Genomic DNA, 25791 nt, shown 5'->3' on the forward strand with positions numbered 1-25791 from the left:
ATCATTTTTTTATATCATTAACATTTAGTTTTTGGAGTCACCAAATGTAGTATAGTTAAGATTGAAATTACAATCCAAGAGTGTAATAGAACAACATTTACATTTCAAATACAATAATTATCAAATGGGGTTTGTCCTGTTCTTGAATATGACTGAAGAAAGTGAAGAGCCAGAAAAGTTTTTAAAAAAACAAAAAGCTGCTCAAGAAGCACTTTTCAAACCAAATGTCAGAATAATAAAGATAAATACTAGTCTTTTACTGTTCAAATGCATCTTTAATTTCTTGTATTTTCACTATTTACCTGATGGAAGCAATAGAACCATAAAAACACATATATTACAGAATATATACATAAAAAGCATACTGTACTTTATTATAATTATATATATGATGCTTTCAATGAAGCTGTGCAGCATCTTGTTCTCAGCATCATGTTCTCATTGATATACAAAAACCAGCAGACTGATATGTGTTGATCCCACAGCACAGTGGGATGTAAAGCCCTGCACACACACACACAGGTGTTTACAATCTGTCTGATTCGATCTCTGTTTAGGTTGAAGGTAAGAGGAGCCGTGCTGAAATGACAGTGGAGCACAGCCAGGAAACTGTAGAGAAGAGATGTAATCTGCCAAAAGGTGTGCCAGTACTATGAGTGTGCAGTCTTTAACAGATCCATTAAACAAAAAAGAAAAAGGCTTTTATTGTATTTATTAGCCAGTCCATTAGATAGCCGTTTGAAGTTCAAAAGGTCACTGTATTGATTAAAATAGTTCAAGTAAAAGAACGTTAACACAGTCTAAGTTAAAATGTTCATTGGCTGCAGAGATGCATTTTGACAGTCTCAATAATACCTTCACGTGTTGATCACATTAACAATGGTTATGTTTTATATAAATGTCCCAGTAATGTGTGCCAGCATGAATCGTAAGATTTAGCAGTGATGATCTGCACTTTAGGGAAACATTGCAGGGAGAAGAAGCTGCCACAGCTATAAGCCAAAGCAAAAACATTGAATGTCAAATGAAATGGATTAAAAAAACCATGCTGATGTGTTCTTGGCTACCACAAATAAATATACATGAAACAAACAAAAAATTGAGAGACACCCCTCCAGAGAAAACAGGAGCTAATCGAAGCTTGGCTGGTCGATGTCGGGGGGGACGGTGCAGCTCGTCAGGCTGGATAGGTAGAGAGCGGTAGCCATGGGAACAAGACCAGCCGACACCTTCAGGATGCTCAGCAGCCGCTTTGTAGCGTTGGTCACACCGTCTGGTGTCTGGAGGGGAAAGCATCACAAAGGAGTTTCAAAGAAACACAAAAGTGGGTGGAGCCGTTATTTTTGCCCGGAAGTGACGCATTTGTTACTCTCATCTATAGTTTCTCTAAAGTAAGGATTGGATGCTTTTCTTTGTTGTATATGATAGTAAACTGAATATCATGGGGATTTAAACTGTTGCTAAGACAAACTAAATATCTGGGGGAAATGATAACAGCCATCCCTCAATACCTTTTTTAAATAAATCTAGAAAATAATATCCAGATTAATAGATGAAGACGATATTCCTAATTTGCGGCCCTAATAAAATAACTTTGTCTTCTTTAGACTGTTAAAGACCCTCATCAGTGCATGACATTAAGGATTTTACAGATGGCCCTGAGCCCAATAGAGATTGCCCTGAAAAATGCGCGCGGACGAAATGTCGCACGAAGGGTTTGGGGGGCCTCCCCCTAGAACATTTAGATTTTTGCAGGTCTTAGATGCTGTCTGGTGCATTCTCTCTTGTCCCATAATTACTTACAAAGTAAATGTATTCATGTTCAACATAAGAATAATGACTGAACATAACAGCATAACAGTACAGAACTGTCTTAGCCAAAAAGTGTGTATGTGTGTGTCTCTGTGTGCTTGTGTGTGTGTTAGGGCTGTGCAATTAATCGTATTTTAAATCGCAATTACGATTTTGGCCTGCCACAATTACAAAGACAACATAATCGAAAAAAACTATTATTTAGCTTTGCTAGGTTGTGACAGTGCACTACAACAGATTTGATCTAATTAATTTTAGTCTAATTTATTTTTATTTGTCATATTTATATGTTTAGTAGCTTGTGGAAGTGCATTACCAAATATTTGTTGATCTTGTTTATTGGTATTTATTATTTTGATATTATTTATTTAAATATATCCTTTATTTAATTAATTTTTGTATTGGTTTTTCAGTTGAATTATACGTTCAGGGTAATCAACAGTTAAAAAGATACTGTTCAAATTATTATTTGTTTTAAAGTTTTTAAATGTTTTCAAAGTCAATGAATAATCGTATTTAATAATCGTGATATCAATTATTGACCAAAATAATCGTGATTATGATTTTTGCCATAATCGTGGAGCCCTAGTGTGTGTGTGTGTGTGTGTGTGTGTGTGTGTGTGTGTGTGTGTGTGTGTGTGTGTGTGTGTGTGAGAGAGTAACAAGACCTATATTCAGAGCTCTGCTGCCTTGGCTACAATCTTTCATCGTTGCTGTTACAGCACCTCCGCTTTTAGGGTTGACGTAGACCCAAAATCTCGTTTAAAATTGTTTTTAAAGTTACTGATAAGTCACATGTTTCCTGCCTGGCCGCAGCGTGTATCATTACCCTCTCTAGTCCGGGCGGTAGAAAGGAGCCCTCAGCCAGAGCAGCAGCAGCCAACAAGCTGACTGTTGCTATCTGTAAACTATGCCGCCGAAACATAATTTCAGCCAATCAGCGTCGTCAGATCTGATGCTCAAAGGGCGCCCTGTCAGCGCCCTGGCCTGTGTGTCTGTGAGTTGTTTAGACTCGTATCCAAGGTGACGCTACAGTAGTTGTCGAGGATGGCTGCGTCTGCAGGAGACTCCGGTGCTAGTGGATCACCGGAGCTGTAGATTAACATTTACATGCTTATTGTAGTTGTAAGGGCAATGCCTGTAGCGCCATGGAGCATATGTGTGGGCTGGACCTGTGTTTTACAGGGAAAGAGTGAGCAGAGGGTCGAGTTGTCGATTCTTGTTCAGTTTTCATCTTCCTCACCCTCTCAGACTTTGAGTTGCGCGCTGCTAAAGAGACGCGCTACCATGGAAACCAAACAATGGTGTAGCTGTATTAAAGTCCGAGTGGAAACAGTCGTGAGTCAATCTGATTTGGGAGAGGGCAATGAAATCGGGAGTCTCCCGTGAAAATCGGGAGGGTTGGCAAGCAGGATTATCTCATATTTTTAAGCCTCAATTTGTCCTCCCCCCCCCCTTCTAACATCACCAGAAGTGATAATTTAAGGGGTCATTTCTTAAAAATGTCTTCCGGGGAGAATCATATTGGTCATATTTAAGACCTTAAATTCAGATTATCAAATGTAAGACTTTTTAAGACCCCGCGGGAACCCTGTGTCAGGCACTGACACGTCTCCACAATTGCCATAATAGGTTGCCCGATCGGGAAACCAGCAGGTGAGGCTTCATTGCCCGAGCTAAATACTAGATTGCCTCGGGCCATCGGGCAGTCGTTAATGTCGAGCCCTGCATATCCTGTTCCTGGCTATTGTTCAAATCTGTCTTCCCATTTTTCTACACATACATTTGTCTCTGTAATGATGAATCAGTTTAAACCATCATAAATCTTTGTGTGAAAGGTTGATTCAAACCTGATCCTCTGCAAACAGCAAGGGGCAGTGCAGCGCTGCAGCCAGCTTCCTGACAGCGTCCAGCCGCTTGGTCGGCACTGACACGTTACGAGCTACAAGAGACAGATTCATGACAGAGCGGCGGGTCAGACTGAGACACAGAAAGGCCGCTCGTTTAAGAAACAACCAAGGGAGGCATGAGGTACATATAATAGTGATAGATCTATGCTTCATGTTAAATCTTTTGTTCCTGTTTTGTCCAACTTAAAATTTGATTCAAGAAGCTGAAGAGAGTAGGAAAACACTTCTACTAAGAACTGAACCCGTCAACGTACCATTAGTAACCATGAAGCAGACTTTTCCAAGTAAATATCCAGGGTCCAAATATTTCAGGGAAGCTTCTGCTGACTGGAAACTATAAGAAGACAACATTATACATGTAAAACGATTAGTTATAATATAATCTATTCAGGGTTCATACAGCTTTTAACAAGTACAATTCTGCCTTTTCAAGGTACATTTACAGACAATTGAAGCCTTTATCTTATCATTGAAATTACTTTAAGGCCCCATTTACACGGGAACGCAAAGGAAAACGAACCAAATTCGATATCAAAAAAGTCTTCCGTTCACACGCAATCGGCTCAATTAACGTGTCCGTTCACAGGAGACCGCTCGAAAGCGCTGGAGACGCTGTAGTACATATGCCGGGCCTGTAAGTGGCGCTGTACTTCCGCCACAAAATACACCAAAAGCAGCGAAGAAGACTTCCCGAGCATGGTTGCCCTTCTGTTTATTCTCCGCGGTGGATTTAGAAGCACAGGTGGGGAGAGGCAGGGGCCACGGCTCTGGCTGTTTCTCTTTTTCTCCCTCCCCGAGGCAAGCGTTTGCTCCTGCTGTAAACATCTCCGGTAGTCCACCAGCAGATAATAATAATAATAATAATAATAATATATTTTATTTATAAGCGCACTTTTCATTTGCGTAAACAAAACTCAAAGTGCTACAAAATTAAAAATTAAAAAGGGTGAAACAAAACAACAATAAAAAAAAACAATTAAAACAACATAATAAAAGCTGTGACATTCATGCCCGCATGGCATAATGTGGGGGATTTAAAAATCTAGTTAAAGGCTATTCTAAAAAGATGCGTTTTTAGGCCTTTTTTGAAAGCCTCCACAGTCTGTGGTGTCCTCAGCTGGCTTGGGAGGGCATTCCACAATCTCGGAGCAGCGGAGTAGAAGGCTCGGTCTCCCATGGTCTTCAGTTTTGTCCTTGGTGGGATGAGGAGGTTTGCCTTTACTGAACGTAGGTTCCTCGTGGAGGTTTGTGGGGTGAGCAATTCCTTGATGTAGGAGGGAGCATTTCCATATATGCACTGATGAGTGAAGAGGGTGATTTTGTAGTCAATCTTGAGTGAGACCGGGAGCCAGTGCAGTGATTTGAGGATGGGTGTGATGTGTTCGTACTTCCGCACTCTCATCAGGATCCTAGCAGCTGTGTTTTGGATGTATTGCAGCTTCTGGATGTTCTTGCTAGGAATCCCAATGAGAAGTGCGTTACAGTAGTCCAGCCTGGAGGAGACAAAGGCGTGGACAAGCTTTTCAGCATCTGGCAGACTGAGTGTGGGGCGGAGTTTCGCAATATTTCTCAGGTGGTAGAAAGAGGTCTTGCATATTTGCTTGATGTGGGCCTCAAAGGTCAGGTGAGGATCCATTTTAACTCCCAGATTGGTAACCGTTGTTGAGAGTGGAATGTTCTGACCGGAGAAGGTGATGCTGGTGATGGCAGATGAACAGACCTGATGTGGAGTGCCAATAAGAATGGCTTCAGTCTTGGAGCTGTTTAGCTGGAGGAAGTTGTGCTTCATCCACACCTTTATCTCCTCCAGGCATCTGGTTATTGTGGATGATGGCAGAGGTGCAGAGGGGGTTGGGTTTGCTCTGATGTAGAGTTGTGTGTCATCAGCATAGCAATGGAAAGATATTCCATGCCGGCTGATGACACGACCAAGGGGGGATATGTATATGGTGAAAAGGGTGGGGCCAAGGACTGATCCTTGGGGGACACCGCAAGTCACAGAGTGAGTTCTTGATTTAGCCGCTCCCAAGGTGACGTGCTCAGTCCTCCCGGTGAGATAGGAGGTGAACCAGTTTAAGGCAGAGTCAGAGAGTCCAATTGTAGTGTGAAGACGGTGGAGTAGGATGTCATGGTCGACGGTATCAAATGCTGCAGTTAGATCCAGGAGGATGAGGAGAGATGGAGATCCGGTGTCAGCTGTCATCAGCAGGTCATTGGTCACCCTGACTAAGGCAGTTTCTGTACTGTGGCCCTGGCGGAAACCAGACTGGAATTTTTCAAATAGTTTATTCAGTGTTAGATGTTCCTGGATCTGAATGGCAACTACTTTCTCCAGTACCTTGGATAGGAATGGCAGGTTGGAGATGGGTCTGTAATTGGCTAAGACTTCAGGGTCTAAAGTGGGTTTTTTGAGGAGTGGTTTGATGACAGCAGCTTTTAATGGTGGTGGAACATGACCAGACTGGATGGACTGGTTTATCACTGAAGTGATCAGCGGACTTATGGCATCAATGTTCGATTTAACCAAAGCTGTGGGAAAGGGGTCCAGGGCACAGGTGGAGGGTTTCATCTTTTTGATGATGGCCTCAACTTCATGCTGCGAGATGTTAGTGAAGCAGCAAAGAGGCTGGGTCGGTCCAGGCTGGGGGTTGACGGTCAGGACTAGCAGAGCAGCGGAGTTTGTGAGGAGAGAGCGGATGGTCTCTACCTTTTTCCTGAAAAATGTGATGAAATTATCACACTGCTCCTCTGTGGTGTCTTTGTGTAGCGGAGTCTGAGGTTTGAGGAGATGGTTTATGGTGGAAAAAAGTAGCTTGGAGTTGCCAGGGCTATTGTTGATGATGGCGGAGTAGAATTTTGACCGTGTGTCTCTGAGGGACTTTGCGTAGGCATTTTGGTGGTCCCGGTATGCCTGTCTGTGAACAGAGAGGCCTGAAGCCTTGAAGCGCCGCTCAAGGACACGCCCCGCTGTCTTCATTTTCCTCAGCTCGCAGGTGTACCAGGGGGCTGACCGTGAGAAAGTGACTGTTCTAGTTTTGACAGGGGCGTGGAGATCCAGGAGACTGCTCAGAGATGTATTGTAAAAATCCACAGATTCATTTACTGATGTAGGAGTTATTGTGGAGAGATGCTGGAGATCCGAGGTCATGGTGTCCGGGTTGATGTTTTTCAGATTTCTGAAACGGATTTGACGCTTGGGTTTGGTGTGGGGTAGCAGCAGTGGCAGCTCCATTGAGATGGCCTTGTGATCCGACACACCTAGATCGTAAACGGATAGTTTACTAATGGGGGCAGAGTTTGTGATTACAAGGTCCAGTGTGTGTCCCCTAGTGTGTGTGGGGACATCAACATGTTGTGTTAGGTTGAGGCAGTCCAGAAGGTGTAGGAACTCGGCTGCATAGTGACAGGAGGGGGTGTCAACATGAATATTGATGTCTCCTAGTATTATAATGTTGGCGGAGGTAGCGCAGAGTGTACTGAGAAGATCGTGGATCTCTGGGATGAAGGCAGAGTTGGGTTTGGGTGGCCGGTAGATGAGAAGTATTGTCAGTGAGAGGGGGGGTTTACTTTTAAATCCAAGGCATTCAAATGAGGATAGTACAGGCAGAGGCAGGGTGGACAGTTCCAGTTCTTTTCTGTGTATTATTGCTAATCCGCCACCACGACCAGTGCTGCGAGATTTTTCCAGGTAGCTGTAGCCAGGGGGACAGGCTTCATTTAGGGCAGAGTAAACCTCTGGCTGTTGCCACGTTTCTGTGAGGCACATAAAGTCTATTCCCTTGTCCATGATGTGGTCTTGTATGAATGCCGATTTGTTTGTAAGGGATTGTGCATTAAATAGTTCTATTTTGACTGTAGATGAAATGCTGGGTTTCTGTAGGGTCCGCAGTAAACTATGATCCACTCCCCGTTTTCCGCACAGCTCAGTGTGTAGCAGTCTCGCGGTATTTCCCATGCAATTTACACCGAGAGCGTCAGCGCTGTGATGACGCGGCAGACGTGCGACAGTGGTCCAGATGGAAGGAATGGATGATCCAGGCGGGCACGGTCGGTTGTAAACAAACTTTCTCCGAGAGCCTCTGTGGATGTAACGAGGTCGGCGTAGTATTCCAAGTTGTTTGATGGCTGAGATGCACGTTGGAGTTTTGTAGTTGTTGAGACTCAGCAGTTGCGGGATGGAATACTTTGACATCATGCCGTTGGCCGCAGGTTCTCGCCTAGAGCTAGCCGTTAGCCATAGACAGAGATTGAAGACTGTTTGGTAGAATGAGATGTTGACCCATAGCATGGCAGGAGGAGAGGAAGCTGGGAGAAGCAGTCTGTGTCAAAGCAGGTTAGTCAGCAGGCTGTTCGAAGGCTAACTGTGGAGGCAGCTGTCCTAGCCGGCTAGCTGTGGAGGCAGCTGCACTAGGGCTAACCACACCGGGATAGCTGAAAGGCTGTCCGGGAGATACTTCACAGTAGCAATGGTAGAGGAAGGGATACAGTCAGCTAAATATAAAAGTTAGTCGTTGAAAGTTAACAACAACAACAACAAATTAAACTGGAGCTAGCGAGGAGAAAGCGGCGAACAAGCAGCGCCAGCGTCCATCTTCTCTTATTCATTGTATAGAAATCGTATTGACCGGGCCAGCCCGAACATCGCGGAGTTGGTCGGAGATGAAAAACACATACCTCTCCGCCTCTTCCAAGGGATGAGGGAACCGTGCGGCAGAGTTTCTCCGCAGCAGCTGATCTCTATCTCCTGTCCGCACTCGCGTTTATGTCCATATCGATCAAATCTAGCTGGAGGCTCCTGCTGGGTGTGCTGTCCTGCGAGATACCTGGCTCGAAACACTTGGTTGTTGTTGGCGATACACATCAGCAATGAAGTGGGTGACACAGGGGTGAGCAGGAGAGATGGGGAGAGGCGGGGATATGGCGTACACACAGAGCCGTTTGACCCCCCAGTAGTGCTGCACGATTCTTGCTCAAATGTGAATCACGATTTTCCTCCATAAGAATTGAGATCACGATTCTCACACGATTCTCATTGTTTCAATGAAAATATTTATTGCACTCTTACTCTTAGACGTCACGTGAGTACAATGAATTTAAACAGACAACATTTGTCTCTCTTGTAACAAAAACATAACTTTGTCTTTAGTCTGTAGTTGCTGAATACTGAACAAACATAATAAAAACCCTTTGTTTTGCGGTTTTAACTTCTTTTTTCCCCCACAAAATCAAACGTTTTATGGTCATGAATCACCAGTATCCTGGATGGCTTGATTCTAGGCTTAAAATATAAAGTATAAATATGTACCCAAATGGCAGGGGGTACTATAATATTTAGACTTGTGGAAATTGATGTGAGATATTGTACCGAAGAAGTGAGGCAGCATATTTTTGGTATGTTCATTTTAATGTCACCCATCTATAGGAGGTGTATTGCATCATGTCATCTCTAATATATGTGGGTTTATACATTCCTGTGTGTTAATAGTTGAAGGAACAAAAAGTACATTTTTTCTCTTTAATATAGAGAGGTTTTTTATAGATTCCTGAAACAATGTTCCCTTTTTCTTAAAAGTAGATTAGCGCAATAGTCTTTTTCTTTGACTTTTACCTGTTTATCAAAAGGGTGTTTTTTGGCTATTTTTGAAGAAGGAAGATGCAGAATTAATTGTGAGTTCTGTTTTGAGTGAAAAGATTACCCCTTTGAGTGTTTTTCTGGGTTAAACCATTGATAGGCTTTGCAAATTGCGAGGGACATTTTCCCCAGATATAATGATGCGCATCCTGCAGGCCTTCCCAACACCTGTGGCTTTCATAGCGGGAAAACATATGGACTATTGTGTGATAAGCTACATAATAAGAATGTGTTTTGCTTCAAACGGAAAACTGTTTGGTTCTCTGCTGCCCCCGCTGATTCCCTGTGAGACAGCGTTTTGGTATCTCCCAAATGAAACTCCACCCCTTCCTGTTTGTGTGGGTATTGATAGCTTGTTTAGCTTGTTGTTGTTGTTCTCCCTCTCTTCTCGCGCGTTCCCGGACCGGAAGGTCGGGGCAGCTCGTGAACAAGGCCAGGAGTAGGCATACTCCTGACATTACGCATATGATATGGCTTTGTATGGTAATGTATTATATTGTATTGCATTATTACCTTTTATGATTAAAACAGATTTTTGTTTAACCCTCGTCCTGGTTGTTTTGAGTGTTCCTTCTTTTAAAGCAAGCTCATAGGAACGGCGCGGAGAAAGTGCTACCTACTCCTTCAAATGGTGACCCCGACGTGATGACGTGGAGACGTGAGGACGTGCCGACGTGGTGACGTCATGAGTGTTTTTTTTGAGGAAGCACTGGCAGCCAGCGGACGGAGGGAGGCGCCTGGAATAATATTTGACAACTATGGATCCAACTGAAAGGTAAAACGGACGCCTGTTTCTATCGAAGGTCTGTAATTGGCTCAAGCTAAATTTTAGAGTTGTCAAAGATATTTCCAGGTGTCATTTACGGTAAAGAGTGCAATGCATATTTTATCATAGGTAGGTAACGACGGACTACTAATATTATAAAATGATGCAATGCATATTTTAGCATAGGTAGGTAACAAAGGACTACGGTAAAGAGTGCAATGCATATTTTAGCATAGGTAGGTAACAAAGGACTACGGTAAAGAGTGCAATGCATATTTTAGCATAGGTAGGTAACAAGGACTACTACTATTGATAAAGCAATGGTTAGGAACCTCGGGGATTAGCTACACGTGAAGCGACGAGAAATGTAAGACGAAGGTGCAAGGCCCCGTTGGTTTTTCAGAAATTAAGTCGGCAATTCCGTCGGGGAAGTCCAGTGGGTTTCCTAAAAAAAGTTACCCATCCAGGGCGAAACTGAATAATGCTTCTTCAGCCTCATAGGAAGCTGGAGTGTATTATATGTTATAAATCCAAGGGAGAGATACGCAAATTTCAAAAAGCCATTTTGAAACGAACGGAATCTCGTTCTCTTGTTCTGTGGGGTTATTAATCTAAAAAAGCTCGATAGACTGTACGGGGAATAATTTTCTGTGAATAATTACTAATAGATAAGGGAGAAAAGTCAGATAAAGACATGCGAAGTCAGGCTGGAGGCGTGGGTTCGAGAAAGCCCCCACTTTTTCTTCACAGCTTTCCTCTGAAAAAGGAGGGAATAACATTGAAGATTAATAGATCAATGTGTCGTAGATATTTAAATAAATAAGAAACATTGCATTGTGAATTTCGCGGTATTTGTCATTTACTGAGAAGTTTACTTATATTTCAGAGGCATTATTGCATACAGTAACGTTGAGGGAAAGTAATAATAGGTTTTTCTGAGTATATGATCTACGTGCAGGTTAAAGTTTGATTCAAATTGAACATAATAGTGGATTATTCCACCTAGAGTGTTTGTAATATCATTAGTAGACATTCATTGTGTTTGTAAGTTTATGAAGAAAGAGTAGAAAGTAAATGGGAGGTTGATATAAGGGTGTCAGTCAGAATGAATCTGTTAAATGGTTACGCATGACAGAGGTGTTGCACAAACACACAGAGGTGATTGATGAGGGGAAACTTGAGCCGGCAGCTGCTGGGCACAGGGAGGAAAGAGAAAGACAAGTAGATGTTTTGAAGAGTTCAGACAGAGAGAGTAAAACTTGTTTCTAAATAATGTCATATTGTTTTGTGAGTAAACATGAAATAAAAATATATTTACTAGATATAACAACAACATGCTTAACTAGGTTGACAGAAAACTGCTATTAACCAGTTTCAGCAGCTACTGTCCTAAAGAGAACATACGTTGCATTTACAATTCATATTAAGGAAGTTCACAATTGATACCATTAAAGACCGTTTTGGATTAATAGGGCGTGTCTGTCAAACACTCGTGCTCAGATGGAATAAAGTGTTGAGATGTTCTCAAGAGTGGGAGTTTTCACAACGCTTTTTAGTTTGTATTGAGACAATTAACTGATAAGGACAGAAAACTGTTCCGTGATGATTTCTTTAGGTTCGAGCTTTAGTAATGGAGATTACATTTTGTGAGGAAACCTTTCCACCAATAATAAGTCTTCAAACATATATATATTCATTAAATATGATCAGATTACTTGTTTTTCAATTATAGCGCTAAATACAGTTAGTTTTGTATTTTGTTACAGATCTAACCTGCTTGTAACACAACTTAGATAAACAATTTCAAAAAGAATAGAATAAGCAAGTGGTTAAAGGGCGTTTCCTCTTTGGCTCATTTGATTTAGAACTGAAGTAAGGAAGAATAGTGTTTTATGAGAACTGTCATTCCTCATGGTTTCTAAAGATAAATCATCAGTTTGTATGGACTTTGATGTAGAGATGGGATCATGGTGGAGAAGGAAGACCTTTTTTGGTTTCAAATTAAAGAAGATTTTAAAGATGAAGTTTATTTTTTCTGACTAGAATTTTAGAAGCAGGACTTCAACTAGACAAAAGAGATTTTACAATGTGGTTTTACTACTTTTAATGGAGTAAAGAATCTGGGTAGACTACTGCCATTGATTTGTTTTAAAGAGCCTGTGACACCATCCCAACAACTGTTGTGCAATGAAATATTGGGCTACTAGTAATCTCGAACCGTCAGTTTAAAAAAGAAAAAGCGATACCGTTTCGTTAAATATCAATAATTTCGAACATCGCGGGGAAATTCCTTCACTCATTTTGAAGTTTTGGGGGAAGCCGGAAGTGACGTCAATGCGGGAACGCTTCGAGAGTCAAACACGGACAAAGTGTGTTGTGTCATGCGTAGAAATGGTGAATTACTGAGTTTAGGCACGTTAATAACGTTTTAATGAAGTTGACTACAGTATATTCATATTTGTCAGTGCTTTCATGTCAATTCGGCGACATAAACATAAATGATCGTGGTGAAGATGATGATTACATTAGGATTAAAAATCGGGAGTGAGAGCTGCTGAATTTCCTCCCGTCGGATATGATATAAAAACAAATCGATTATTTTTGTGGTTATAAACTCAAGTGGATGAAACTACATTTATTAGTGCTTTCATGTCAATTCGGCGAACATATGATACATTAAATGATGAGTGAGGATGATGATTAAAAATCGTTTGTTTGAGCCGGTCTGCATTTACTGATGAGAAAACAAACCGATGCTTTTTGTAGTTGTAGTACACCAACAACGTGGATTAAACGTGTGGTTTTTTACCACAATGTTGGGGAAATTAATGGATAAAATGCACGGGTTATTATTATTATTCCCACTCCGATCGGGACACTAGGTCCACCGTTTCCCCGCAGCGAGGCTCCCCCCGTTGACAGTTTACGTGGGCTGGGTGCAGTGGCGGACTGTGGGTGCAGTGGCGGACTGGCCATCGGGACGAATCCCGATGGGCCGGTACCGAAGTGGGCCGGTCGGATAAGTAACTAGCACATCCCCCATAGGCGGCGCGTGAGGCTCAGGTTTGAGAAGGCTAAATAACTTATTTTACCTGACGCTGTCCGCCTCCGGCGTCTATAGAAAAGAGATCCACTCAGTGTGCGGAGTTTAAATCTCTCAAGTCATATTACAGGATAAAGGAAATACAGTTTAAACTGCCGTATGCAGAGAAGACGCCGACGTGTCGCACTTATCATTCATATTACATCATCAATCAGATCATCGATCATATAATATCATAATATATCATATATTTCCTTATCTGAGTCAGCTTCTCCAGCCTCATCTGGCCGTGCAACACTCACAGTGTCACAGACTGGATGCAGAAGTATTATTTAACACATTATGTTGACGAAACACTCGAGACAAATGTAATTAAAGTCAGATCCACTCGTGTCTTAGACGTGAACGCGCTCTCAGCTGGAGAGAGAAACCCTGGCTTGATTTACCGAGTTGATAACCAGCGTCGTAGGACCGCTTAGCGAGATCTCGTTTGTTAGTTTGTTGTTGTTAGTTTGTTTGTTACTCAAACATATCCAGGGTCTGTTGAACTGGCTTCGTAGTACAGGGCACAGGTGGCTAGCAGCGCTAATGTCAAAGACACAGACATTATACATTATATTTGTATTTTACATCCCCCACTCCCCCCGTTGACAGCTTACTAGCGGTACCGAAGTGGGCCGGTCGAGAGTCCCGGGATGATTTGTAGTCCCAGTCCACCACTGGCTACATCATGTAGACATTCTCAGAATGTCAGCGTCAATATGGGCGATCATATGGTCATGTAGCCTACATGACCATATGATCGCCCATATTGACGCACCTCATTCCTAAACTTAGAAGATACAACATAAACCGATCCTTCAGCCTCATATGAGCTCTCAGACACGTTCAACATTAACCTGTCATCGCTGTCTGAGCTTGCTGCTGTGTGCGCCGTCGTGCGTTTATATTTTACTGTATATATATATAAAGGTTTACATGCAGATGCTGGGATCCTGGACGGTGCAGCTGGAGCGCTGTGCCCGCAATGACGTCACCCATAATTTGGCGGGACTTGAAGAATCCGCGAGAAGATCCAGAAAATTGTCAACATTGAAGGCAGATTAATGGTTATCAAAGTACAAATATCCAAAATCAGTTCAGTAACGGTTTTCAAGGGGACAATATGTACTCAAATTGATGGGTTTGGATGATGGGGGAAAACCGTGTCACAGGCTCTTTAACATTCACATGTTTCAGCATTCCTGACCATATAGACACTCAGCCGTTTTATTTTGTAACCCTTTGGGGGAGAGATTTAAATTGAGTTTATCTCCAGTTGCTGATTTATTGTGATTACAGCGGCACTGGAAAGTTGTGCGCCACCTTTGGGTTGTACTCTGAATCAGTGTGTTGGTGAAGAGTTGCTCACTACAGAAACAGAAGAACTGTGCAAAGAACGCATCTCTGAGGAGGGTTTGACATTTTGCGTGTACCTCGTTGCCAAGGCAACAGTGGTGTGAAGATGAACAGCAGTTTTTGGGGATTCCTGCTGTGCAGAGGACAACGTGTGTCTGCTGATTGTAGCACATTGATCCAGAGGTTCCTTCCCCCTCAGGACATCCCAGTGCAAAACAAGAGTTTCATTGATCCAATTGACTACAGCTGCAGAGGACAACGCATCACTGACTGTTCACATTATGACAAGATCTTGAGACAGGCTGGTCTCAGACGGTTCAGACTCTGAAGAAATTATGCGATGATTTGACAGCATAACTGTGCAAGAGTTTTCCAGAGGGTGGTGTAGAACAATAGGGTTAGTGTTTGAGAAGGGAGGCTGATTGTTTAAACGATGGTCTGGAATACTGAAAAGATTAAAGTTTAATATCCTTGTTTGGCAAACAAGACATCTGATTATTAGGTCATACATAATAATTTAGACATATAAACTAACTATGAGTAAAGGGATTAATGGAGTTCATATCCTAGGGAGGGTTAGTTATGTTGCGAATACTTCGCAGGGTATTTGCTAATGTATTTTGAAGAACAAATAACAAGGACACAAATCCGATTTTGTTTTTAGATTAAATTGTCCATTACCAAAACTGTTCACCTTGTGTCTACATTTGGACTTTGATGGTAAGGGGGTATTTAGGCTTATTTTTATACATCTGACATTTTAAAATATGTTGGCTATTCACTAGATAGACATTGGTTAAGAACTTTTCTGAAGATTGAATATTTGTTCCATTTCTACATATTCCTATTTAAAAAGTAATTTTAGAGTAAAGAAGGCTGTTGCTGAAATGGGAAATAATGAGGGGCCTTCAATCACCCATTGTAAGGGTGCATACTATTGACGACCAATAGGGAGGAGGGGTCACTCGACCCACCCTGCAGTGGGTTTTAAAATCTTACTTGCAGCTTCACAGGAAGCGCACGGCACCAGATTATGAGTTTAGAAGACTAGCGTCACCACCTCCTAATGGACATTCATTTAGTTAGTAATTAACTGACATTTAGAGATGTTAAAAAGTAAAAACATACCTACCATGAGGGATAATTCCTAAGTTCAGCTACAAACCATTGATGAAATTACTTCTGTTTTTAGGTCCTTGATAAAGGAAGGAGTGATTGTTACATGTTCGGACACCCAGGGTTCCACGCACGGTTAAAGACGTTAACATTGTTTTTTAGGTATACCAGAATTGAAGATACATGGGTATAGTGACCGATGAAGAGCTACACAGGTCGTAGTAGAGGTTTGACTCAAGATAATAATTGTGTGCACAAGTTTCTGAAATAGATCTATTGGACATTTTGATGTGGATTATATGTGGATGAACTGCAGTGGTGTACAATGGGGAAGTGACATTTTTTGGCTAGACACTTTTCAGGGAATGTGGGAAACCGCTGTTCCAATGAGGGGTTGGAGATATCATGAACATTATAGTTGTAATTGTGAATTAATAAATGATGGCGCTCCATATATACAGATTTTTATAGACGGAGGATGCTGGCCTGTGCTGGAACATCGGAGTCTCGGCAGAGCACGACACATGGCCAAAAAGACTGAGACCAACTGACCTTTGACCCTGACCGACAGGGTAACTTGGGAAGGCACTGTCAATGACTGACTCTGAGGTGAACCTGACCAAACTTGACTTTACAACCTGACAGTGTGAGTGAGTGTATGTCTGCATCTGATCAGTGCAACTGCATGATTTAAAACAATGACTAATCAAGCATGTTTTTGGACTAACACATTATTTTTGTGTGATAATAATGTGTGAAATGAGAGTTTTCCTAACATTCCACAAAAGGGGAAACCGCACATGTGACCCGTTTCTAATCTGCTTGATGATATTTCACTCCCACAGGAGGTGGCAGTTTGCAGAATGTGAAACTCAAACTATGACATTTGAGGATTCTGTTTCTTTTAGGACTGAAAGAGGGAGAGAAACACTTCATTTCACTGGAGTGTTTACTGTGGAAATGATGGATGTACATTTGGGAAAAATGTTTGGTATTGTCTTATAATCCATTATGACCTGAAGGTTTTCTTCCCATACATGATTTTATTTACACATGAGTTAATGTGTAAAAAAGGGGGAGTGTAAACTTCACAATGTACATTTTTCATTTAGGGACTGAAAGGAACCTGCTGCCCCAACTCGATTGTTCAATCTGACCATTGATTGACAGTTTTAGAATTGACCTGCTCCATATCTGGGGATAACACACTGCTTGATGAATGTTGACATGTCTCTAATATTGATTGAGTTATAGCAGGTAACACAGATAAAGAATCAGTGGCCAAGGGGCTACTGTGAGAGATGTAAGTCCAGAATGGAATACTGAAGAAGTTGACCTGTGAGTAATGTTTCAACTAATGTTTCAACAGGTATTAAAGTAACTGAGGTTTGAAATGTAGAAAGAACATATTACAGTTAAGCTAAAACATAGTAATGTAATGAGACAAAATGTAATTTAGACAACATCATGTAACTAGCCTGGTAAAGAAGTAAAAGCCATAGACTTTATTGTTTAGGTCATTATGGGGATATACATTTCATCTACATTTATAATAGAAAGACATTTGAGGACAGTTTGTTGGAATTCTGTATTCATTTTTTCAGCGGGATAATATCTAAGCACTGACGGGTAGAAGCAGTATCACCAGGAAGCCATTCACTTTGTTAGTATCGTGATTTTGGTTGTTTTTGAATCCATAACATTAGTGTGTTTCTTTACCAGAAACATTAGCGGTTCAAATCATATTTAGATTTTTAATGGGATCTCAAGGATTTCATTTAAAAATAAACACAGATGCTTGTCAGAAATTCAGAGCTATTGAAATATGTTATTTAGTTTACCTAAAGATGTTGGGGTTCTTATTTAGTGGGCACAGTCCAAGTATTAAGATTCTGAAGCCGCACAATTAATTTAGAAAACCTGTTCACAGACGTCTGTTGTTTTAAGACACCCCACCAACAGGCTCCAAGTGGCCACGCACTGGTGGGTCAAACAGCCGAGGGCCCCAGAGCCCGGAGCGTAGGCTTGAGGGATTTGTATCAGATTTCTCCACAATTTCTCCCCTTTTGGTTGACGCCAAAAGGGGGACCTGAGACGCAGGAGGCTGACTGTCAACCCCAGGCTCTCCGGCCCCGACCGAGTGACCCAGAGGACATCCCATGCCGTCCGCCTACAAGGAAAGGGGGACAACTGGTACCACGGGAGCCAGTGTGCGGCGGGGGAAAACACCTGCGAGGACCCTAGATGACATCAGGACGGATCTGGCTCTCGTCATGGAGGTCGACTCGGATGCTGTCATCAGCGGATTGGAGGAGAAGGACCTCGAGGACATCCATCCAGCAGTCGTCCCGGGAGGCATCATCATCGGACCGGAGAAGGAAGATCAGGAGGACATCTATTCAGCATCGACTCGGAAGCCGCCATCAGCGAGCCGGAGGAGAAGGAAGACATCTCTCTAGCAGGCAGCCCAGAAGCCGCCGTCAGCGGATCGGGGGGACAAAGACATGGCAAGCCAGGACGGCACAGGGGACTCCACTCTCCGCTGAAACAGGTGGATATAGCTGGTGTGGAGTTTGTTCGTGTATCCCATTTTTGGTGGATATTGCCGGTGTGGAACTTTTAATATTCCATTTTTTGAGGAACTTTTATTAAACATTTTTTTTGCTGCTTCTCCCCTTCCGTATAAAATGACACTGTTGGCCTGTGTCTCGGGGGGAGAGGACGAGTATGGAGACTCAGCAGACAAGGACGCAGTTTTTTGACATGTTTTGGTCTCCCTCTCCTTCTGCCATAAGAAATTGCTATGAAGGGCTGTTTCCAAATGTTTAAAGGGCTCTAAATATAATGTTGAGAGATGAACACAGTGGAGAGGAGTGACAATAGTTATGTTTCAAGTGCCTTGTGTAAGTTGCACTCTTTTTTAAGAGTGCAAAAGAGGGAATTGTGGAAATTGATGTGAGATATTGTACCGAAGAAGTGAGGCAGCATATTTTTGGTATGTTCATTTTAATGTCACCCATCTATAGGAGGTGTATTGCATCATGTCATCTCTAATATATGTGTGGGTTTATACATTCCTGTGTGTTAATAGTTGAAGGAACAAAAAGTACATTTTTCCTCTTTAATATAGAGAGGTTTTTTATAGATTCCTGAAACAATGTTCCCTTTTTCTTAAAAGTAGATTAGCGCAAGTCTTTTTCTTTGACTTTTACCTGTTTATCAAAAGGGTGTTTTTAGGCTATTTTTGAAGAAGGAAGATGCAGAATTAATTGTGAGTTCTGTTTTGAGTGAAAAGATTACCCCTTTGAGTGTTTTTCTGGGTTAAACCAGTGATAGGCTTTGCAAATTGCAAGGAACATTTTCCCCAGATATAATGATGCGCATCCTGCAGGCCTTCCCAACACCTGTGGCTTTCATAGCGGAAAAACATATGGACTATTGTGTGATAAGCTACATAATAAGAATGTGTTTGGCTTCAAACGGAAAACTGTTGGTTCTCTGCTGCCCGCGCTGATTCCCTGTGAGACAGCGTTTTGGTATCTCCCAAATGAAACTCCACCCCTTCCTGTTTGTGTGGGTATTGATAGCTTGTTGTTGTTGTTGTTGTTGTTGTTGTTCTCCCTCTCTTCTCGCGCGGCCCGGACCGGAAGGTCGGGGCAGCTCGTGAACAAGGCCAGGAGTAGGCATACTCCTGACATTACGCATATGATATGGCTTTGTATGGTAATGTATTATATTGTATTGCATTATTACCTTTTATGATTAAAACAGATATTTGTTTAACCCTCGTCCTGGTTGTTTTGAGTGTTCCTTCTTTTAAAGCAAGCTCATAGGAACGGCGCGGAGAAAGTGCTACCTACTCCTTCAGACTATACATTACAATTTAAAATGGTGGTAATTAGTTAAATGAAATAAGAATATTTTTTTTAAATACATAAACATGTTCAGTACAATATTGACAGTTAATTTAACTCTACACTCTCAGACTTAAATGAACAGAGGACTTTACTGTGGGATGGATTGTACTTAGCTCACCTATAGCCAGATGTAGCCTGTGGCCAAAACACTGGAGCCTTGTCCATTTGTTTATGTCGGATGCTTTTATGATGTTTGATCCACTATCTGTAGTGATGCACACCATCCTTTTCGGATCCAAGCTCCAGGAGTGGAGACTTTCCATTAGTCCCACTGCAATTTCGTCGCCCGTGTGGTCCACGGGGAAGAAAGCTGTCTGTAGGCACCGACTTTTCATGGTGAAATCACTGGTGATGAAATGCACCGTCAGGCTCATATATGGTTCCATGGTACGACTGGACCACAGGTCAGTTGTTGTCGCAAAGTGCTGGACATCTTTCAGTTCTGTCTCGACTGTGGTTCGAGTCTTGTAGTACATTGCAGGGGATGCAGTACGTGAAAAGTATTTGCGGGAAGGCACTGAGTACCGCTTATCCAGCGTCTTCATCAAGTTCTTGAACCCTTCATTTTGAACTGTATTTATTGATGCCATATCCTTAGCCAAGTAAAAGGTGATGGCTTTCGTTATCTCTTTGTGCCGTAGTGAGCTGTGTGATTATGGTGTTCCGTTGAATAACGTTTGGCTTATGGATGTTTGCGTCGTTGTCTGGGGGTTTGATTTTTTTTCGGGTTGTCCTTCTTTGCTAAAGCATACTGTATTTTATGGTGACATTGCAGGTGATTTAATAGGTTTGTGGTGTTACCTGACGTCGTTGCGACGATACGAGAACAATGCTTACAGTGGACGACTTTTTGTAAGTCATCATCAGGATCAAATCCAAAAAGGTTCCACACACTGGATGAATGTGGTCCTTTTTTCGGCACAAGCACAACTTCCCTCTCACTCTCGCCAGAGTCGCCACCGGGATTTTCATCGGTGTTGTTGTCATTGTCCTCGACCTCCTCGTCACTCATTTCTGTGTCACTCATTTCTGTTTTTCTTGTACTACTAGTCGCTCTCGTCACTCTTTGCTAATCAGTGCTAATGCTAACGCTTCTGTAAACATACTGCCGGCTCCTGCCCTCACGTGCTGCAGTCAGTGAGTGTTGCCAGGTATACTTATTATAAGCCACATTGGGCTTATCTTTCTGTAAAGTTGCTTGGTAGTAAGTAATAATGGTTGTTGCGGTTGTGAGATTGTAGATAGGTTATTTTAAAATAGCCGACCCGACATATATAGGTTTAAAGTGCTCATGTTCTTTTGTGCTTGTTTTCATAGACCTGGTTGCTTATTCCTTCCGCAAAAACTGGCAACACTAGTGGCTGCAGCGTTAACACTGCATGAGAGGAGGAGAGACAGACAGAACACTACCATTTGCATGCGATCATGGTACTTTAATGTTAAATGTATAGAGTATATTTGCTTTACATCCTTTAAGTATGATTGACATTGCAAGTTGGTATTATTCAGAAGCAAAATAATATATATATTTTTAAAATTACAAATTTAAAAAAATCAGCACGACGTCATAGGATCGCCGTAATTTAAAAATGAAATCGCATAGGTGTCTGAATCGAGATCACGATATTTTTTCGATTAATCGTGCAGCACTACCCCCCAGAGCGTTCGGTCCGCAGATCTACCCACCTTGGGACCCGTTATCGTTTGAGGGGTCCGTTTCCGCGGTTCCGTTATGGCCTCGTGTGGACGAACGGGCTATATGAAAGAGAAAAGTAGCAGATACAACCCGTTTCCTTCCCGTGTAAACAGCGCCTAAATGCCATTGAGAGAAATTAAGTATCCACAGCAATCAATGTGTGTTACCACTTTGATTACTTCTTTGTCTGGTTTGGGACGCCAGGAGACAAGAAACAAATATTGGACTGTTTCATTGTATTTAATTAAAGACCTTTAACCTTGAAAACATAATGGTACAAGATATTTTTCCTCTGTGTTGAGGTGATTCAAATATAAATATGGGAGAATGTGAAAGTTACCTGAGCTCTGAGGTGAGGTTGATGATAAATACCACCAGGTCTATCCTCGGTCGGCTCTCCTCATTCTCCTTGGGCAGAGGCAGACTCTTAGCTAGTCTCCTGATGGGTAAAATATGAATATGTTCACCTTTTATGTAGCAAACAGAGGCTAAATCATACAGACGTTTATGATGTGTTCATGTCATCAGACAATTTAGGTCGGGTGTATGAGGGTTTAAAAAATACAATGCATTGACAATAAACAAAACATTAGCATATACAACATTTTTTAAATAATAATAAGGGTTAGAAGATGGTGGTTCCAGTTGTGTGATTACTGACCATTTCCTGTGTCTGAGCTGAGCAGTTTAAAAGGAGGCAGCAGTACTCACACATACACAGTGACGGCGGTCTCATCCACCAGAGCGTCTGCTAAACTCTTCTGAAACTGCTCCTCACTCTCCACCAACTGGAGGACAAACAAACCATTTTAGTACAAAGCTGGATGATATGACACTGTGATTCAAATTAAAGCAGCACAGGATTTACTGAAGATGTCCTTCAATATGTACTTGAATATATTGCTGAAATTAACTCAATAGCCTATAATATACTTCATTAGTTGCTGGTACTTTGCTTCAGTTTATGCATTGTGTGTAACTTTAATTCTACCCACTATAATTTAAAGACACCATTTTTTTATTCATCTGACAGAGAATACACCTTCATCAGATATATATCATGTATGTACAGAAAGGTTGTCAGATTCTGCTCACATCAAGTACAATCAGCGTTTCCGCCAGGGGGGCGTCTTGCCGTCATTTGACGGCCTTATTCAGCTCGGGACGCCCTGAACTCGAGCCGAGGGCGTCCAAAAATATTAATAATTCCAGAGAAGATCGAGAGTTTTTATCAATTGAAATGACGAAAAGGAAAAAAGGACAAGGACATCCCTCTGTTGGAGGGGCAAAGGAGTCTGGTGGGCTTCTTTTCGGAGTATTGAAGATCGTTTCCCCGACATCGAAGGTGCCTGCTACAGGACAACACGGAACGTGCGCGATTTGGAAGCAATGAGCGGGGGGATTTTAGTGGAGCTGCGAACCCCGGAGCCTCGCAGCGGCGATACTGATACCTCATTCACACCAACGCAACTCCGGTTCAAGCTCCGTGCTAGAGCTTTTCAGGTTCAGAACCGGTTCTTCGGTTTAGCTCCGGCTCTTTTCACATTGCCCAGAGTCCGATTGGTGCTGCGTCATTGCGTCATCGTTTGTGTCATGACGTAACCGTTTGGGTGCCTGCTTCATAAAGCCAAACCTGCTTCATAAAGCCAAACCTAACTAGTAGGGGTGTAACGGTTCACAAACATTTCGGTTCGGTTTTTAGGTCACGGTTCGGTTCGGTACGTTTTCGGTACAGCAGAAAAAATTATCACAAAACATAACATTTTTTTTTTAAATTATTATGTTTTATTATTATTAATGTATTCACTCAAATAAATACAAAATATAATAAAATAAATAAACAGAAGGTGCAGCAGGTTAGACAGCCATATGTCATACATTTGTGCATACATTCACAGTAAATATTTATTCAGTATGATAGCTGTCTAACAGAAGTTAAATCTATTTCTCACTTATTCTGACAATGTACTTAACCCCAAATAAAAGAACCCAATAAAAAGAGTTGTTAAATAATAGTGAAGTCACGTTGTAAAAACAATAGCTCATCTCTCTCGGTTTTTCTTTTTGAGCTTTGCTAAAAGCCACTGTGTCAAGTGTCCATCTTGGGTTGCCGTCCGAACTTCCGGACCATCTCGAACATGCGCAGAACCGATCGGGTAGGGTGACGGATGCGATCGGCTACTCTCGTCTACTTTCGAGGCGAGCCGCAATGTGTCTCAAACAAGCCTAATGTCTCCTGCTGTGGAGAACACACCCTCTCGCTAGGGACAGAGGTAGTAGCAGATACAGCCAGGTAGCGCTTTGCTAACATGGCAACATAAGGATATTTGCCGTTTGTAATAGCTTTGGCTCGGTCTGAAGTTTTTGCGAGTGGTGGAGGCTTAAATGTAGGAAGAAAAACATGAATAAATACAGGAATAAATATGGTGCAGTGTTTTCAGGGAGATTCAGTGTGTGGGCTGTGGCTCAGCTGGAAAGCAGTTGACTCATATCTGGTTCAACAACTGGTCAATACGTATTTTTTGTTGTTTATAAAAGCTACAGCTAAATGAGATAATGTAGTTTTGATATGGTTTAGTATTTCTCAGGCTACAACATGGTTAAGTTTATGAATGAATGCAAATCCCTCTTTGCAATGTTTTACCAGCCTCCTTAGGCTTTTCAATCACAATCATTCAACTGGAATAAAAACAATATTGTTGACATGAAGATATGATTTAATGTTCGTTGTTTAGAGTTACTCTAAGGCTTTACTCATTGGGAACTCTGTATGAGATACAGCACACTGTTGAGATGTCCAATCTGCCTGTTTTACACACTTTGACCAACAGGGGGTTTGTGTTCAAATGAAGCCCATGATGAAGCCTCATGAGATGAACCCTTTTGCGAACCAATTGGCTGGAAAGCTTCATAAGGCTTCATCTCGCCATCACTACTAAACATATGGGCACGTGGTTTCCGAAAATCCCCGAGTGACACGAGTAGATTTGAGCCGAGACCGGCGGAAAATATGTCTCAAAATTCCGTGTGTGTAAAAAGACGATCCACAAGCAGAAATGTGAGATCCACGAGCAGAGATTTGAGATCCGCAAGCGCATTTTTGGTCGGCAAATACAAAATGGATTCACAAATGCCTGATCGAAAGTTGTAAATGTTAAAGAGATATTCACAGATCTTTTTTTTATTTGTGAAAATATTTAGCGTATTTGCAGATCCGTTTTACACTTGCTCATTTATTTGTGAGTTTGCAAATCTTTTAAATACATTTGTGGATGGTGTTTTACATTTACAAATCACATATTTACACACAAATAATTTTTATGTTCACACAAATTATTATGAGACATATCTATGCCCATATGAACACCTTAAGTCCTGTCATCGCGAGCAACTAAAACACAACATCGCACTATCTCTGTAAAGTTTAACATTTAAAGCTATAATAAAACACAAACTCACCAGGATGTTCGCTGTGTTCAAACCAGGCAGCTTACTAAAGGGCTTCAGCAAAGACATCCTGATGTAAACACTCAAAACAATCCCTGTTCTGAAGAAAATGTTGTAAACAAATCCTCTGCTCATTTCATACTCACTCGCGCTTCTTTTCTGAACGTGCGTCTGACATCACGTTTTCCCCCTGACGTCATCACGCTCTCCCTCCACAGGCAGTAGCTTTGCGCCCCCTGCAGGCTGCTGGGGATTTCACAGTTCAGCCGTGATGAAGCATCGCAAGTACAGACTTTACTCCTGGAGCAAAACGCTGCATCAGGAATTTAGGAATGTAATGCAGCTGACAGCTGTTAACACAGATCTGTTAAAAATGATACATTTGAATTCACATTTATTTAAAAAGCTTTAGTTAATACATACCTCAGATATGTATTTCATATCTTAGTACACAATATGACCAACTACTGTGTGATTATGCATTTTATGGATTAAGCCACTGAGCAGTACATTATTGTAAATAAGGTCCAAAGTTCCTAGCTGCAACATTTATGTAAAAAAAAAAGTGTTTACAACATGGCGAACATGACGCTGAAGACGATGACCTAATCTTTCATTTTCAAGGAAAATGTGCGCTAGATGGGGTAGGACCAGAAACGTTTTCAGCTTCTTCTTGCACCCGTTGAACATGACAGAGAGACAAGAGACTATTTGAGGATTATTTTATTTTGCTGTACCTTGAACGTTTTTTTTTAATCTGTTTGTTATAATTATTGTTATAAGAAAAAATATATTATTATTGTTGTATGTTTTGTTTCCGACATGTTCAATACAATTGACAAAAAACATTTTTTTCAAATAAATAACTTATATTTATAACAGATTTATACTTTTAGCTACAAGATCTGAATACTTCTACCACTACACTAATGAAATCATCCTGACCCATGAACCTTCTCAGATATATAATATATATTTAATTAGGTTTTTTACACTATTTATAAATGGTAAAACCAAATCATTTAGTTAAAACCCCCAAAACACATACTGAACA

The 25791-nt window shown here is 41.6% G+C and overlaps 1 protein-coding gene across 1 annotated transcript; it reads right to left on the reverse strand.

The window, feature by feature from the left end:
- Positions 1-279: 279 nt before the first annotated feature.
- On the reverse strand, positions 280-24913 carry pane1 (proliferation associated nuclear element). Its single transcript, XM_034082076.2, has 6 exons — positions 24750-24913; positions 22002-22078; positions 21631-21729; positions 3977-4056; positions 3663-3754; positions 280-1280 (listed from the first exon to the last, which is right to left on the reverse strand). Exons 1-6 carry the CDS (start codon positions 24870-24872, stop codon positions 1131-1133), a joined length of 621 nt encoding a protein of 206 aa, XP_033937967.1. The 5' UTR covers positions 24873-24913; the 3' UTR covers positions 280-1130.
- Between the last annotated feature and the right edge of the window lie 878 nt (positions 24914-25791).

The sequence above is a fragment of the Pseudochaenichthys georgianus genome, chromosome 1 (assembly GCF_902827115.2).
Source record: "Pseudochaenichthys georgianus chromosome 1, fPseGeo1.2, whole genome shotgun sequence".
In the NCBI taxonomy this organism is placed as follows: domain Eukaryota; kingdom Metazoa; phylum Chordata; class Actinopteri; order Perciformes; family Channichthyidae; genus Pseudochaenichthys; species Pseudochaenichthys georgianus.